We start from the raw sequence: 17484 nt of genomic DNA, 5'->3' as shown, positions 1-17484 counted from the left end.
CGTACAGAGACAAAATGATAAGAACTTGGTCAATGTCCAAATATTTATGGAATGACTGTATATGATTTTTAATTGTTATTTACTCTCGTTTTCTTTCTCTTTCTCTGTCTTTTATTCTCTCACACACCCCCACTTCCCTGCTCCACCTCTTTCTCTCCCTCTTCTCCCCCTCTCTTCTCAATCTCTGCCCCCACCCCAAACCCTCCTCCCTCCCCCTCTCTGCTCCCTCTGTCAGCCCCAGTGTTTGACTATGAGGATGTCCCAGCCCCACTCAGTGAGTCAGAGAGTACCATCACTGTGCTGCTGAGACCTGCGCTGGGCAGAGGAGCACCAGTCAGGTAAAGTCACAGTATTAACCACAGTAATAGACCTCACACAACTGTCACTCATGTGTACCATGTTGCTCACTGTAGCACTTATACAAATAGCGTTATGGATAAACATGTTATTGGAATTATTATTATTATTAGTTATTTCACATTTATTTATTTGTGAAGTGTCTTTGGTAACCTTAAAGGGGCCATCCATAGTTGAAACAACAATAAAGCATTCTCTTCACCACTGTTTCAATATAAAGCTGAGGGATGGGCCCGGAAAAATGTAAACACTCTCAAATTCATAGACAGGGCTATGGATGCAATGACTGACCATCCAAGATATCAAAAGTATAGTCTTAACCATGTTTTGAGGTTATACAGCGTTTGTTTACATTTACTTTGTTTACAAACATTGTCGTAAAAAAAGCATATATTTTGGATTCTGATGAGGTACGACAGTTGAACTAAGCACATGAGGCATTTATAAGTTATATTTTCACGAATCAATGGGTACATATAACACCTTTACAAGTCCAAAAATGGATTCAACAACTGCAGATTGCCACTTTAAGATCGCCAACTGTTTCCAGCGTAGTTATCACCTATCAGTCTGTTGTCATTCCTCTCCCCCCAGTGCATACCAGGTGGTGGTAGTAGAAGAGGACGGTTCTAGGCGGATCAGGAGGAAGAGGAGGAGGAGGGAGCTGGGTAGCGGTTCAGACTGTTTCCCTGTGCCAGCGTCCCAGGTGGAGGCCCAGTCTAAGGGGACGCCTCACTACTACACAGCTGAGCTGCCCCCCTCCAGTCTCCCTGAGGCCACTCCGTTCACCGTAGGGGACAACCACACCTATAACGGCTACTGGAACACTCCCCTGGACCCCGCCAAGAACTACCTAGTCTTCTTCCAGGCTATAAGCAACTTCAGAGGGGTGAGTTTATAAACCTGTCAATAAAGCCAGTCAAGTCTGGAGTCTTTGCCAAACATGCCATAGGAGGAGGCAAGACAGCACAAACATATCAGGGGACCAGACTAAGCTGCAGTCCCTTTGAACAAATCACGTGTTATTGAATTGAGAAAGTAACACTGTGCATTGCTGGTTGTAGGAGAAAGTAACACTGTGCATGGCTGGTTGTAGGAGAAAGTAACACTGTGCATGGCTGGTTGTAGGAGAAAGTAACACTGTGCATGGCTGGTTGTAGGAGAAAGTAACACTGTGCATGGCTGGTTGTAGGAGAAAGTAACACTGTGCATGGCTGGTTGTAGGAGAAAGTAACACTGTGCATGGCTGGTTGTAGAAGAAAGTAACACTGTGCATGGCTGGTTGTAGGAGAAAGTAACACTGTGCATGGCTGGTTGTAGGAGAAAGTAACACTGTGCATGGCTGGTTGTAGGAGAAAGGACCTTCAGCTCTGAACCTCAGGCTGTTTTGGCCCAACTCTCTCTCTCTCTGTCTCCCCTTCCCTTCTCTCTGCCTGTCCCCTCTCAGAGCATGCTCTCAGAGCCTGCTGACAAAAAGGAAAGTCTGTCGAGAGGAAAGTCTGAAATGAGACTCAAGCATAGATAAAATGAGGAAAGTAGGGGCCCAGGTGTGACTAAATAAATGCTGTTTAAATAATATGGAGCTAAATGACTCCAGTATGATCTGCCTGGCTGCAGAGAGTTGGTTATAATGCCTCATATGTACAGTATATATGACTATATGACTCTGGTAGCTAGAGATTTCTAACAAATATTTAATATAAGGTGTGCATCAAGGCAGGTTGGAAACTGTGTCGTCGAGTGTTGTACTGCAAACTCCTGGTTCAAAATGCATCAGAGAGAGTCACAGGGCAGAACTGGTCAAACATGTGCTTCCTATGTGGTTGCTAGATGCAGTAGGGGTAAAGCTCTACAGGTTAGAAGGCTGAAGTTAAGGATAATGCTCCATAGGCTGTAAGGCTGGTATGACTAACGTCACTTGGCTAAAGTTAAGGACTTACCCTCAGTGTCTCTGTCCCTCTAAATCACAATCTGATAGTAGTCTCCTGTCTCTCTTAACTATTGGTCATTAAAGCCAATGACTCCTCCCTTAATACTCAATTAAATGTGTTTTAGGTTTGTGTGTGTGTGTGTGTGTGTGTGTGTGTGTGTGTGTGTGTGTGTGTGTGTGTGTGTGTGTGTGTGTGTGTGTGTGTGTGTGTGTGTGTGTGTGTGTGTGTGTGTGTGTGTGTGTGTGTGTGTGTGTGTGTGTGCGCTTGTTCACTGGCTCTGTAAAAATGGGGAAATCACATGATTTATTTATTTGACAATTATTCAAGATAATTAGCTGTAGGTTTCCAGAACCGTGGCTCTGAGAGCTGCTGCTGCCACTGAATGGAACTGTAATTACTTTGACAGATATGTCTTTACTGGAGCTTGAAAGACAGCCAGATTGGTGCAATCAGTTCTTTATAAAACACTGAAGCGCACAGACACACACACACACACACACACACACTCATCGCAATCCAGGCTAACTCGAATATACAGTACCAGTCAAAAGTTTGGACACAATCATCCCAGGGTTTTTTCTTTATTTTTACTATGTTCTACATTGTAGAATAATAGTGAAGACATCAAAACTATGAAATAAGACATGGAATCATGTAGTTACCAAAAAAGTGTTAAACAAATCAAAATACACTAACGTTCAAAAGTTTAGGGTTACTTAGAAATGTCCTTGTTTTTGAAAGAAAAGCACATTTTTGGTCCGTTAAAATAACATCAAATTGATCAGAAATACACTGTAGACATTGTTAATGTTGAAAATGGCTATTGTAGCTGGAAACAGATGATTTTTTATGAAATATCTACATAGGCGTACAGAGGCCCATTTATCAGCAACCATCACTCCTGTGTCCCAATGGCACGTTGTGTTAGCTAATCAAAGTTTATCATTTTAAAAGGCTAATTGATCATTAGAAAACCCTTTTGCAATTATGTTAGCACAGCTGAAAACTGTTCTTCTGATTAAAGAAGCAATAAAACTGGCCTTTAGACTAGTTGACTATGTGGAGCATCAGCATTTGTGGGTTCGATTACAGGCTCAAAATGGCCAGAAACAAAGAGCTTTCTTCTGAAACTCTATTCTTGTTCTAAGAAATGAAGCTATTCCATGTGTGAAATTGCAAAGAAACTGAAGATCTTGTACAACGCTGTGTACTATTCGCTTCACAGAACAGCACAATCTGGCACTAACCAGAAGGCCAGCATCCCAGAGGCGCCTCTTCACTGTTGACATTGATACTGGTGTTTTGCGGGTACTATTTAATGAAGCTGCCAGTTGAGCACTTGTGAGGTGTCTGTTTCTCAAACTAGACAATAATGTACTTGTCCTCTTTCTCAGTTTTGCACCAGGACCTCCCACTCCTCTTTCTATTCTGGTTAGAGCCAGTTTGCTTTGTTCTGTGAAGGGAGTAGTACACAGCGTTGTACGAGATCTTCAGTTTCTTGGCAATTTCTTGCATGGAATAGCCTCAAATCAATTGACCCTTTCCCCAATTCTCTGTTGATGCAATATTAATGATAGTGAACAGCATAGTCAGCTTCAGGATCTTGAAATGCTACTCGACACTATTGTGACAGGTGCTACCAGCTACCTGCCACTCAACCTCTGATATCGGCTGAAAATATTGGCATATCATATCTGAAGATCATTCTATAAATAACATCAGAACATATCAGGCAAGGAGGTGTCATCAGCAGTCAGTAGAATGGTATGGCTAAGTCCAAATGACATTTGACCAGGGTCAAAAGTAGTGCACTATATAGGGAATAGGGTGCCATTTTGGATTTATGTTTTTATTCCAAAAATTGCTGAGACTCAGAGTCATGTCAACCTTGACAGAGGTGACACATGACATGTCAGCAGGTGGGACTGTAATAATCAGAGAATTGTGGGAAAATGCAACTTCTATCTACATGACTAAGAGTTTGGCGGATACAGACCCACTCGGAAAACAGGTTTTCATTTAGAAAAGGTAAGTTAGTAGGCGTTGAGGTGAAAGGGTTCTGACTCCAATCTCAGAGCCCAGATTAGATTAAATACTTGATTTAGCATGTTCTAATCTTAATTTGATGTGTCTCTGGTATCACTGTGATTGGCTGGGTAGGAGTTGGGGTAGGTGTAATGTGTGTGTGTGTGTGTGTGTGTGTATGTGTGTGTGTGTGTGTGTGTGTCATTATTACTGTGGTGTTATTATAGTTGTGTATTTACCTGAGTTAGAGATGAGTCCTCTCAGAGCACTGTTAGCCGCCACACTATTTCATCCTGACACGGCAGCTCATAACAACATTGGAATATAATAATTCATGTAGATTATTGTTTCTCTGTCTGCCCTGAGCAGTTTATCTCAATCTGTTTATAAAACTTGGCTTTTCGAGTCTGTAAAAAGGGGGAACGCACATTATTTATTTGACAATTATTCAAGATAAATAGCTGTAGGTTTCCAGAACCATGGCTCTGAGAGCTGCTGCTGCCACTGAACTGTAATTGCTTTGACGGATATGTCTTTACTGGAGCTTGAAAGACAGCAAGATTGGTGCAATCAGTTCTTTATAAAACACTGTAGCGCACAGACACATATGCACGTACATGTACGTGTGTACGAGTGTGTGTGTAATGTGTTGGATGGGCCAGGGAACCGGATGTTGTTGATGAGAACATAGAACGTTTCATTCACACACCCATTCATTCATTAATTAATTAGCTATTTTGTGCTTTAAAACACAAAGTGTCTAGGTGACTAAGACAGACAGACAGACAGACAGACAGACAGACAGACAGACAGACAGACATGCTCTGACACCTGTTCTATGCTTAAAAAATAGATTTTTGGTTGTGGTTATCCCATGCTAATGAACCTCCCATTCTTGTTTCAGGAGACGAGAATTAACTGCATCCGGATTGCCCGTAAAGGTACGTTCAGATTGTTCCATTCTATCTTCTTCGATCTACATCATTGAGAGGCATGCATTGAGAAATAGACTACATAAGAATATTTCCTGGCAACGCAGTGTTTACATCTTCTATGCTCCATGATGCTTCAGATGCACTCTGATGTGGATGGAAAGCGTCCCTGTCACTCGGAGAGAGAGAGAGAGGGAGAGAGAGAGAGATGGAGAGAGAGAGGGAGAGGGAGACCTCCTCTCCCTGCTCTCTTACTCTCTCTCTCTCTTCCTGCGCTCTCTTTGTTATTTGAAGCGTCCTGACATCAAGGGGTCTCTTCTCGACATTGTCTGTTGGCGCTACACACCACCCAGGCAGAGGAGCTGTGGGTGTATGCAGAGAAGAGTTCTCGGCAGGATATTTCTAGTTCCCTTCATTTGGTACGTGACGGTGAATGGTGGCATGGTGAATGGAGGGAGGAGAAGAGAGGAGAGGAGAGATTGGTGCTGTTCCTGTGGTAGTGGCAAAGAGAGAGGTTCAGGAGGAAGGGTACACTGGAATTCTCTCTTATTCAATTCAAGGGGCTTTATTGGCAAGGGAAACATATGTTAACATTGCCAAAGCAAGTGAAGTAGATAATATACAAAAGTGAAATAAACAATAAAAATGAACAGTAAACATTACATTCACAGAACTTCCAAAGGAATAAAGATATTTCAAATGTCATGTTATGTCTATATACAGTGTTGTAACAGTGTACAAATGGTTCAAGTTAAAAAAGGGAAAATAAATAAATAAATATGGGTTGTATTTACAATGGTGTTTGTTCTTCACTGGTTGCCCTTTTCTTGTTGCAACAGATCACAAATCTTGCTGCTGTGATGGCACACTGTGGAATTTCACCCAGTAGATATGGGAGTTTATCAAAATTGGGATGGTTTTCGAAATCTGTGTGTAATAGCTGTCGCTTTCCTCATCCTCAGATGAGGTGAGGAGAGAAGGATCTTCAGACCAAAATGCGGAGTCAGGGAAATAAGCCATCTTTATTTTATAAACGACAAAACTGAATAATGATGGCAACACGAAAAACAAACACTTTCAAAACTTACAAAATAACAAAACGATGTAGAACGAAAACCTGAACATAAACTTACATAACTGAAACGTAAACTCACGAACAGGCAACAGACGACATCGAAACAAACGAACAGCCAAACAGTCCCGTAAGTGAAAACACATCGAACACAACGACGAAAGACATCACAGGAGACAATCACCCACAAACAAACAGTGAGAATGCCCTACCTAAATATGACTCTTGATTAGAGGAAAATGCAAACCACCTGCCTCTAATCAAGAGCCATACCAGGTAACCCAAAACCAACATAGAAACAGATAACATAGACTGCCCACCCAAAACACATGCCCTGACCATAAACACATAAAAACAACATAAAACAGGTCAGGACTGTTACAGTACCCCCCCCTCAAGGTGCGCACGCCGAGCGCACCAGCACAAAGTCCAGGGGAGGGTCCGGGTGGGCAGTTGACCACGGTGGTGGTTCCGGCTCAGGACGCTGTCCCCACACCACCATAGTCACTCCCCTCTTCTGTCTACCCCTTCCACTGACCACCCTAAAACTACTTTCCCCTAAATAAACAGCCAGCACCGGGACAAGGGGCAGCACCGGGACAAGGGGTAGCACCGGGACAAGGGGTAGCACCGGGACAAGGGGTAGCACCGGGACAAGGGGCAGCACCGGAACAAGGGGCAGCACCAGGATAAGGACCAGCACCTGAATAAGGGGCAGCACCGGGACAAGGGGCAGCACCGGGACAAGGGGCAGCACCGGGACAAGGGGCAGCACCGGGACAAGGGGCAGCACCGGGACAAGGGGCAGCACCGGGACAAGGGGCAGCACCGGGACAAGGGGCAGCACCGGGACAAGGGGCAGCACCGGGACAAGGGGCAGATCCCGGCTGAAGGACTCTGGCAGGTCCTGTTTGGACGGCTCTGGCAGGTCCTGGCTGGACGGCTCTGGCAGGTCCATGCAGGCTGACGGCTCTCGACACTCATGGCAGACTGACGGCTCTCGACACTCATGGCAGACTGACGGCTCTCTACGCTCATGGCAGGCTGACGGCTCTCTACGCTCATGGCAGGCTGACGGCTCTCGACGCTCATGGCAGGCTGACGGCTCTCGACGCTCATGGCAGGCTGACGGCTCTCGACGCTCATGGCAGGCTGACGGCTCTGGCTGCTCATGGCTCTCTGACGGCTCTGGCTGCTCATGGCTCTCTGACGGCTCTGGCTGCTCATGGCTTTCTGACGGCTCTGGCTGCTCATGGCTCTCTGACGGCTCTGGCTGCTCATGGCTCTCTGACGGCTCTGGCTGCTCATGGCTCTCTAGCGGCTCTGGCAGATCCTGTCTGGTTGGCGGCTCTGGCAGATCCTGTCTGGTTGGCGGCTCTGGCAGATCCTGTCTGGTTGGCGGCTCTGGCAGATCCTGTCTGGCGGGCGGCTCTAGCGGCTCCTGTCTGGCTGACGGCTCTAGCGGCTCCTGTCTGGCGGATGGCTCTGTAGGCTCATGGCAGACGGGCGGCTTTGCAGGCTCATGGCAGACGGGCGGCTTTGCAGGCTCCTGGCAGACGGATGACTCAGATGGCGCTGGGGAGACGGATGGCTCAGATGGCGCTGGGGAGACGGATGGCTCAGATGGCGCTGGGGAGACGGATGGCTCAGATCGCGCTGGGGAGACGGATGACTCTGTAGGGAGGAGAAGGAGAGACAGCCTGGTGCGTGGTCTAGGCACCGGCTGCGCTGGAGAGGAGGAAACAGCAGGAGAGAGAACCCGGAGAGACAGCCTGGTACGGGGGGCTGCCACCGGAGGACTGGTACATGGAGGTGGCACCGGGTATACCGGACCGTGAAGGAGGACACGTGCTCTTGAGCACCGAGCCTCCCCAACCCCACCAGGTTGAATGGACCCCGTAGCCTTGCCAGTGCGGCGAGGTGGAATAGCCCGCACTGGGCTATGCAGGCGAACCGGGGACACCACCTGTAAGGCTGGTGCCATGTACACCGGCCCGAGGAGACGTACTGGAGACCAGATACGTTGGGCCGGCTTCATGGCACTCGGCTCGATGCCCAACCTAGCCCTCCCAGTGCGGCAAGGTGGAATAGCCCGCACTGGGCTAAGCACGCGTACTGGGGACACCGTGCGCTCTACCGCATAACACGGTGTCTTACCAGTACGACGCCTTCTACCTCCACGGTAAGCACGGGGAGTTGGCTCGGGTATCCTACCCGACTTTGCCACACTCCTCGTGTGCCCCCCCCCCAAGAAATTTTTGGGTCTTACTCACGGGCTCCCAACCGCGTCGTCGCGCTGCCTCCTCATACCAGCGCCGCTCAGCCTTCGCTGCTTCCAATTCCTCCTTTGGACGGCGATATTCCCCTGGTTGAGCCCAAGGTCCTCTACCGTCCAAGATCTCCTCCCAAGTCCAGAAGTCCTTGTTGCTCCGTCGAGCATTCCCATACCGCTTGGTCTCTGTTTGTAGGTGGGTGATTCTGTAATAGCTGTCGCTTTCCTCATCCTCAGATGAGGTGAGGAGAGAAGGATCTTCAGACCAAAATGCGGAGTCAGGGAAATAAGCCATCTTTATTTTATAAACGACAAAACTGAATAATGATGGCAACACGAAAAACAAACACTTTCAAAACTTACAAAATAACAAAACGACGTAGAACGAAAACCTGAACATAAACTTACATAACTGAAACGTAAACTCACGAACAGGCAACAGACGACATCGAAACAAACGAACAGCCAAACAGTCCCGTAAGTGAAAACACATCGAACACAACGACGAAAGACATCACAGGAGACAATCACCCACAAACAAACAGTGAGAATGCCCTACCTAAATATGACTCTTGATTAGAGGAAAATGCAAACCACCTGCCTCTAATCAAGAGCCATACCAGGTAACCCAAAACCAACATAGAAACAGATAACATAGACTGCCCACCCAAAACACATGCCCTGACCATAAACACATAAAAACAACATAAAACAGGTCAGGACTGTTACACTGTGTAATCTGAGGGAAATATGTTTCTCTAATATGGTCATACATTTGGCAGCAGGTTAGGAAGTGCAGCTAAGTTTCCACCTCATTTTGTGGGCAGTGTGCACATAGCCTGTCTTCTCTTGAGAGCCATGTCTGCCTACGGCGGCCTTTCTCAATAGCAAAGCTATGCTCACTGAGTCTGTACATAGTCAAAGTTTTCCTTAAGTTTGGGTCAGTCACAGTGGTCAGGTATTCTGCCACTGTGTACTCTCTGTTTAGGGACAAATAGCATTCTAGTTTGCTCAGTTTTTTGTTAATTCTTTCCAATGTGTCAAGTAATTATCTTTTAGTTTTCTCATGATTTGGTTGGGTCTAATTGTATTGCTGTCCTGGGGGTCTGTTTGTGTTTGTGAACAGGGCCCCAGGCCCAGTTTGCTTAGGGGGCTCTTCTCCGGGTTCATCTCTCTGTAGGTGATGGCTTTGTTATGGAAGGTTTGGGAATCACTTCCTTTTAGGTGGCTGTAGAATTTAACGTCTCCTTTCTGGATTTGGATAATTAGCGGGTATCGGCCTAATTCTGCTCTGCATGCATTATTTGGTGTTTTACGTTGTATACGGAGGATACTTTTGCAGAATTCTGCATGCAGAGTCTCAATTTGGTATTTGTCCCATTTTGTGAATTCTTGGTTGGTCACAACCATCAAGGGCAATGGGTTCTGTAACTGATTCAAGTATTTTTGCCAGATCCTAATTGGTATGTTGAATTTTATGTTCCTTTTGGAGGCATAGAAGGCCCTTCTTGCCTTGTCGCTCAGCTCGTTTACAGCTTTGTTGAAGTTACCTGTGGCGCTGATGTTAAGGCCAAGGTATGAATAGTTTTTTGTGTGCTCTAGGGCAACGGTGTCTAGATGGACTTTGTATTTGTGGTCCTGGTGACTGGACCTTTTTTGGAACACTATTATTTTGGTCTTACTGAGATTTACTGTAATGGCCCAGTTCTGGCTGAATCTGTGCAGAAGATCTAGGTGCTGCTGTAGGTCCTCCTTGGTTGGTAACAGAAGCACCAGATCATCAGCAAACAGAAGACATTTGACTTCAGATTCAAGTAGGGTGAGGCCGGGTGTTGCGTACTGTTCTAATGCCCTCGCCAATTTGTTGATATATATGTTGAAGAGGGTGGCGCTTAAGCTGCATCCCTGTCTCACCCCACGGCCCTGTGGAAAGAAATATGTGTGTTTTTTGCTAATTTTAACCACACAGTTGTTTGTGTACATGGATTTTATATTGTCGTATGTTTTTCCCCCAACAATTTGTATAGCAGACCCTCATGCCAAATTGAGTCAAAGGCTTTTTTGAAATCAACAAAGCATGAGAAGACTTTGCCTTTGTTTTGGTTTGTTTGTTTGTCAATTAGGGGGTGCCGGGTGAATATGTGGTCTGTCATATGGATAATTTGGTAAAAAGCCAATTTCACATTTGCTCAGTACATTGCTTTCACTGAGGAAATGTACGATTCTGCTGAGGATTTTCCCAAGATTGCTGTTGATGCATATCCCACTGTAGTTATTGGACTCAATTTTGCCTCCAATTTGTGGATTGGGGTCATCAGTCCTTAGTTTTCTAATATTGGTGAAGATGCCAGAGCTAATGATGATGTTATAGAGTTTAATTTGGAATTTGTTGTCTGTATATTTGATCATTTCATTGAGGATACCATCAACACCACAGGCCTTTTTTGGGTTGGAGGGTTTGTATTTTGTCCTGTAGTTCATTAAATATAATTGGGAGGTCTCGTGGGTTCTGGTAGTCTTTAATAGTTGATTCTAAGATTTATATTTGATCATGTATATGTTTTTGCTGTTTGTTCTTTGTTATAGAGCCAAAAATAATGTAGAAGTGGTTTACCCATACATCTCCTTTTTGGAAAGATAACTATTCTTGTTGTTGTTTGTGGAGTGTTTTCCAATTTTCCCAGAAGTGGTTAGAGTCTATGGATTCTTCAATTACGTTGAGCTGATTTCTGACATGCTGTTCCTTATTTTTCCGTAGTGTTTTTCTGTATTATTTTAGTGATTCACCATAGTGAAGGCGTAGACTCAGGTTTTCTGGGACTCTACTTTTGTATTCTTTATCAAATCATTTGTCATTGTTGTTAATTTTCTTCAGTTTTCTGTTTGAAATTTTTAATAGGGAAGCTGAGAAGTCAAATATACTGTGTAGATTTTCTTCTGCCAAGTTTACACCTTCACTATTACAGTGGAATGTTTTGTCCAGGAAGTTGTCTAAAGGGGATTGAATTTGTTGTTGTCTAATTGTATTTTGGTAAGTTTCCACACTACTTTCCTTCCATCTATAGCATTGCTTAACTTCTTATGGCTGAAGGGGCAGTATTGAGTAGCTTGGATGAAAGGTGCACAGAGATGCCCAGAGTAAACGGCCTGCTCCTATGTCATAGTTGCTAATATATGCATATTATTATTAGTATTGGATAGAAAACACTCTGACGTTTCTAAAACTGTTTGAATTATGTATGTGAGTATAACAGAACTCATATGGCAGGCAAAAACCTGAGAAGTTCCACTTCCTGTTTGGATATTTTCTGGGGGTGCCAGATTTTCGACCAAGCTCTCGTTGAAAATACAGAGAGATAAGGATGGGTTTTCACTTCCTATGGCTTCCACTAGATGTCAATAGTCAATAGAACTGTCACGATCTTCGTCGGGCGAAAGAGAGGAGGACCAAGATGCAGCGTGGTGAGTATGAATTTTAATAGAATACTTGAACAAAACAAAAACAAAAAAACAACAAACAAATGGGGTCTTGGTGGGCATCTGTCCGCGGTGGCTGCTCTGGCGCGGGATGTGGACCCCACTCCACCATAGTCATTGCCCTCTTCATTGGCCTCTTTAGAGCGGCAACCGTCGCCTCCGACCTTGGACCGAGGACCCTAATAAAAGGCCCCTCTGGACTGAGGGATTCCTCTGGACTTAGGGATTCCTCTGGACTGAGGGGCAGCTCCGGACTGAAGGGCAGCTTCGGACTGAGGGGCATTTCCGGACTGAAGGGCGGCTCCGGACTGGCGGGCGGCTCCTGACTGGCGGGCGGCTCTGGCGGCTCCTGACTGACGGGCGGTTCTGGCGGCTCCTGACTGACGGGCGGCTCTGGCGGCTCCTGACTGACGGGCGGCTCTGGCGGCTCAGGACAGACGGGCGGCTCTGGCGGCTCAGGACAGACGGGCGGCTCTGGCGGTTCAGGACAGACGGACGGCTCAGGCGGCGCTGGACAGACGGGCGGCTCAGGCGGCGCTGGACAGACGGGCGGCTCAGGCGGTGCTGGACAGACGGGCGGCGCTGGACAGATGGGCGGCTCAGGCGGCGCTGGACAGATGGGCGGCTCAGGCGGCGCTGGACAGGAGGGAGACTCAGGCGGCGCTGGGCAGGAGGCAGACTCTGACAGTGCTGGACAGACGTGAGCACCTAGAGGAAGGAAACGGAGAGACAGCCTGGTGCGTGGGGCTGCCACCGGAGATCTGGTACGTGGAGGAGGCACCGGATAGATCGGACCGTGGAGGCTCACTGGAGGTCTCGAGCACTGAGCCTAGGTAGCCTGTTGTGAGAGGGAGCTCATGTGAGAGGGAGCTCCGTTCCATCGGTCAATTGAAGTCGATGTAATTCTCCGTTTGGAACGTTATTCAAAATGTATGTTAACAACATTCTAAAGATTGATTCAATACATCGTTTGACATGTTTCTACTGACTGTAACGGAACTTTTGGACATTTTGTCACGTTATAGTGGATGCGCTTTGAGACTTTGGTTAGGGCGTTTGGTAAACAATTCGAAAGTAGCTAATTGGACATAAATAACGGACATTATCGAACAAATCAAGCATTTATTGTGGACCTGGGATTCCTAGGACTGCATTCTGATGAAGTTCATCAAAGGTAAGGAAACATTTATCATGTATTTTCTGGTTTCTGTTGAGTCCAACATGGTGGCTAATTTGGCTATTGTTCTGAGCTCCGTCTCAGATTATTTTATGGTTTATTTCCGTAAAGTTAAAAAAAAATCTGACACAGCAGTTGCATTAAGGAGAGGTATATCTATAATTCCATGTGTATAACTTGTATTATCATCTACATTTATGATGAGTATTTCTGTTGAAACGATGTGGCTATGCAAAATCACTTGATGTTTTTGCAACTAGTGAATCTAACGCACCAATGTAAACTCAGATGTTTTGATATAAATATGAACTTTATCAAACAAAACATGCATGTATTGTGTAACATGAAGTCTTATGAGTGTCATCTGATGAAGATAATCAAAGGTTAGTGATTCATTTTATCTCTATTTCTGTTTTTTGTGAAAGCTATCTTTTGCTGGAAAAATGGCTGTGCTTATTGTGGTTTTGTGGTGACCTAACATAATCGTTTGTAGTGCTTTCGCTGAAAAGCATATTTGAAATCGGACACTTTGGTGGGATTAACAACAAGATTACCATTAAAATTATATAAAACACATTAATGTCTGAGGAATTTTAATTATGAGATTTCTGTTGGTTGAATTTGGCGCCCTGCACATTCACTGGCTGTTGTCATATCGATCCCGGTAGCGGGATGCATCCATAAGAAGTTGTTTAATATTATTAATTTCCTTTGGTTTTGACGCCTCATGATTGAGTGTTGCTCTGTTCAAGTAAACTGTGCTTTTGCTGTGGTCTGTGGTCAGTGGGTTGACTGGGAATGCTCTGAGAGACTCTGGGTTAAGGTCAGTGATAAAGTAGTCTACAGTACTACTGCCAAGAAATGAGCTGTAGGTGTACCTACCATAGGAGTCCCCTCGAAGAGTACCATTGACTATGAACATACCCAGCGTGCAACAGAATTGCAGGAGTTGTGACCCATTTTTGTTGGTTTTGTTGTCATAGTTGTGCCTAGGGGAGCATATGGGGGAGAATGCTGTCACCTCCAGGCAGTTGTTTGTCTCCCTGTGTACTGAGGGTGTCAGGTTCTTGTCCGGTTCTGGCATTTAGGTCGCCACAGACTAGTACATTTTCCTGGGCCTGGAAATGATTGATTTTCCCCTCCCGGATTGGCTGTCTTCATTAAAGTATGTGGATTCTAGTGGGGGGATATAGGTAGCACACAGGACATTTTTCTCTGTTAAGATCATTTACTTTAGAATTTCTAGCCAAATGTAAAATGTTCTTGTTTTGATTAATTTAATAGAGTGAATTGCTCTATACCAAATTAGCATACCCCCTGAGTCCCTTTCCTGTTTCACACCTGGTAGTTTGGTGGATGGGACTACCAGCTCTCTGTGACCTAGAGGGCAACCAGTGGGTCCATCTCCTCTATACCGTATTTCTTGTAGGATGACAATGACTGTATTTCCGATTCCTTTGGTGAAGTCCAGGTTCCTGCTCTTTAGGCCAAAGGCAGATTACCTCTCTCTCTCTCTCTCTCTCTCTCTCTCTCTCTCTCTCTCTCTCTCTCTCTCTCTCTCTCTCTCTCTCTCTCTCTCTTTCTCTCTTTCTCTCTCTCTCTCTCTCTCTCTCTCTCTCTCTCTCTCTCTCTCTCTCTCTCTCTCTCTCTCTCTCTCTCTCTCTCTCTCTCTCACACACACACACACTCTTTCTCTTTTTGCTTGTCTTATTGTCTGTCTGTCTGTCTGTCTGTCCGCCTCAAGCTTCCTCTCTCGCTCTCTAATTATACAACTTTCCTTTATCTCTCTCCAACACGCCCACACACATGCACACACATAACATTTTCCTCTCACACAATTTTTTTCTCTCTCTCTCTCTCTCTCTCTTTCTCTCTTGCTCTCTCTCTCTCATTCTTTGACTGCGTAATGAAAGGCTGGGGCTCATGTCAAGCGTGAAGCAGGGAGACAGACAGGGACAGAGACAGGCGGCTACCGCTTAGACGACTAGTGTCACACCTCTGGTGTTCCGGGCCCACGCACACACACCAGCACAATATCTAGTTAATGACACGCTAACGCTGGCAGATGAAGATGAAATGTGTGTCCTCTCCAGCCCTCTACCTTTCTTCACATCCTCCATCCTAATCTTTCTCTCACACACATTCTCTCATATATACATTCGCTATCCTTTTTCTCTCTATCTCTCCACCTCCCCCCCATCCCTCTCTCCCTGCCTCACAACAGCAGAACGTTAAAGTGGTCTAAACTTGTCCATGGAAGTGTGCTTCTTACAGCAGGAGTCAGTAAGGACAGAGTGACTCATCTGTGCACATGCACGCGCGCACACACACACACACACACACACACACACACACACACACACACACACACACACACACACACACACACACACACACACACACACACACACACACACACACACACACACACACACACACACACACACACACACACACACACACACACACACACACACACACAAACACAAACACACATTAGTAAAGTGGACTTGGAGGCCAGAGAGAGAGCCAGCTAGCCAGTAGAGCTAGAATCATCTGCAATCAACATTTCTGCAGGCCACACTGTTTCCTGAACAGGCTTTTAAGGCTCAGGCAAAATTACCCCCCTTGCAGACAAAATAGCATGCCTTACTGGGAGGGAGAAAAGAAAACATGGATACTGTTCAAATTGGTTGTGCTGCAGCTAACTGGTAGAGCGAGAGAGAGAGATTTTTAAAAATAGTAAGTGAGCTGAAAGAGAGAGGACCACATCCAGCTGAAGGGTTAGAAGAAGGAGGGATGGTGAAAAGAGGTAGATAATTGGTTTTAACTTCGTGCCTCCAGTGATAGACCATTTCATTCACCCTCCTTTTTGTTTACCCATCGGAGAGAAGACTTTTAATTAAGCGTATGCTCACAGGGGTTCAGGATCTTAATTCTCAACCAATTCTGTTTCTAGTCGGCAATAAACACTTCTGGAAAGCGACACCATGGGAGCTCCAAATTCATCATGGGAGAGATTTCAAGCTGTTGTTATAGCTCTGATAGAAATGTAGAGGCACAGCGAACACGGTGAGACTGTGACATTAGTGCATAGAAAATGGCTGACTGAATGAACTTCCAGCTAGCTATTAGCTGATGTAACTGGTGTGTTTTCTTTAACACATGTAGGCAAAGTCTGTCCAGCTGTCCACACTGGCTACACCAACTGTGACTGGTTAGTTAGCGGCTTAAAAGCTTCCTCCTTATCCAAGCCTGTTACCTATCATGAAACATAGTCAGGGACAAAGCCAGAGCTTATTTACTCTACCATACTCTCTCTCTTCCTCTCTCTCTCCATAGCTCCCTCCCCCTCTCTCCCTCCTCTCTCTCTCCATATCTCCCTCCCCCTCTCTCCCTCCTCTCTCTCCATAGCTCCATCCCCCTCTCTTCCTCCTCTCTCTCCATATCTCCCTCCCCCTCTCTCCCTCCTCTCTCTCCATATCTCCCTCCCCCTCTCTCCCTCCTCTCTCTCCATATCTCCCTCCCCCTCTCTCCCTCCTCTCTCTCCATAGCTCCCTCCCCCTCTCTTCCTCCTCTCTCTCCATATCTCCCTCCCCCTCTCTCCCTCCTCTCTCTCCATATCTCCCTCCCCCTCTCTTCCTCCTCTCTCTCCATATCTCCCTCACCCTCTCTCCCTCCTCTCTCTCCATATCTCCCTCCCCCTCTCTCCCTCCTCTCTCTCAATATCTCCCTCCCCCTCTCTCCCTCCTCTCTCTCCATATCTCCCTCCCCCCTCTCCCTCCTCTCTCTCCATATCTCCCTCCCCCTCTCTTCCTCCTCTCTCTCCATACCCCCCCTCTCTCCCTCCTCTCTCTCTATATCTCCCTCCCCCTCTCTCCCTCCTCTCTCTCCATATCTCCCTCCCCCTCTCTCCCTCCTCTCTCTCTATATCTCCCTCCCCCTCTCTCCCTCCTCTCTCTCAATATCTCCCTCCCCCTCTCTCCATATCTCCCTCCACCCACTCTCCCTCTCTCCCTTCCTCCCCTCTGCCAATGTATTCATCCAGGTGGATATAATACCCAGTGTGAGAGGGATAATAACCTTATTTTACTCTGATAACCTGGCTCACGTGCCTTCCCGTCTCTCAGACTACCACAATACCCCTGGGCCTCCTTTGGGATTAACAGAAAAAAATAGAACTAGACTATAGCCTTCCATCTCTAACTCCTGATATTTTGATCTCTGATCATCATCGGTAT

At 46.1% G+C, this 17484-nt stretch overlaps 1 protein-coding gene across 8 annotated transcripts in view; it reads left to right on the top strand.

Annotated features, from left to right (window-relative positions):
- Positions 1-17484, top strand: part of LOC129820036 (receptor-type tyrosine-protein phosphatase U-like) — a 299258-nt gene that overhangs the window by 226062 nt on the left and 55712 nt on the right. For all 8 annotated transcript variants that reach the window (XM_055876850.1, XM_055876845.1, XM_055876847.1 and 5 more), the window contains exons 12-14: positions 236-338; positions 952-1246; positions 5218-5254. In XM_055876850.1, the coding sequence (XP_055732825.1) occupies positions 236-338; positions 952-1246; positions 5218-5254 (435 nt within the window). The remainder of the gene's footprint in view (positions 1-235; positions 339-951; positions 1247-5217; positions 5255-17484) is intronic.

The sequence above is a fragment of the Salvelinus fontinalis genome, chromosome 22 (genome assembly GCF_029448725.1).
Source record: "Salvelinus fontinalis isolate EN_2023a chromosome 22, ASM2944872v1, whole genome shotgun sequence".
Classification (NCBI taxonomy): Eukaryota; Metazoa; Chordata; class Actinopteri; order Salmoniformes; family Salmonidae; genus Salvelinus; species Salvelinus fontinalis.
The sequence above is the reverse complement of the archived record's forward strand: the minus strand, read 5'-3'. Positions and strand labels throughout refer to the sequence as shown.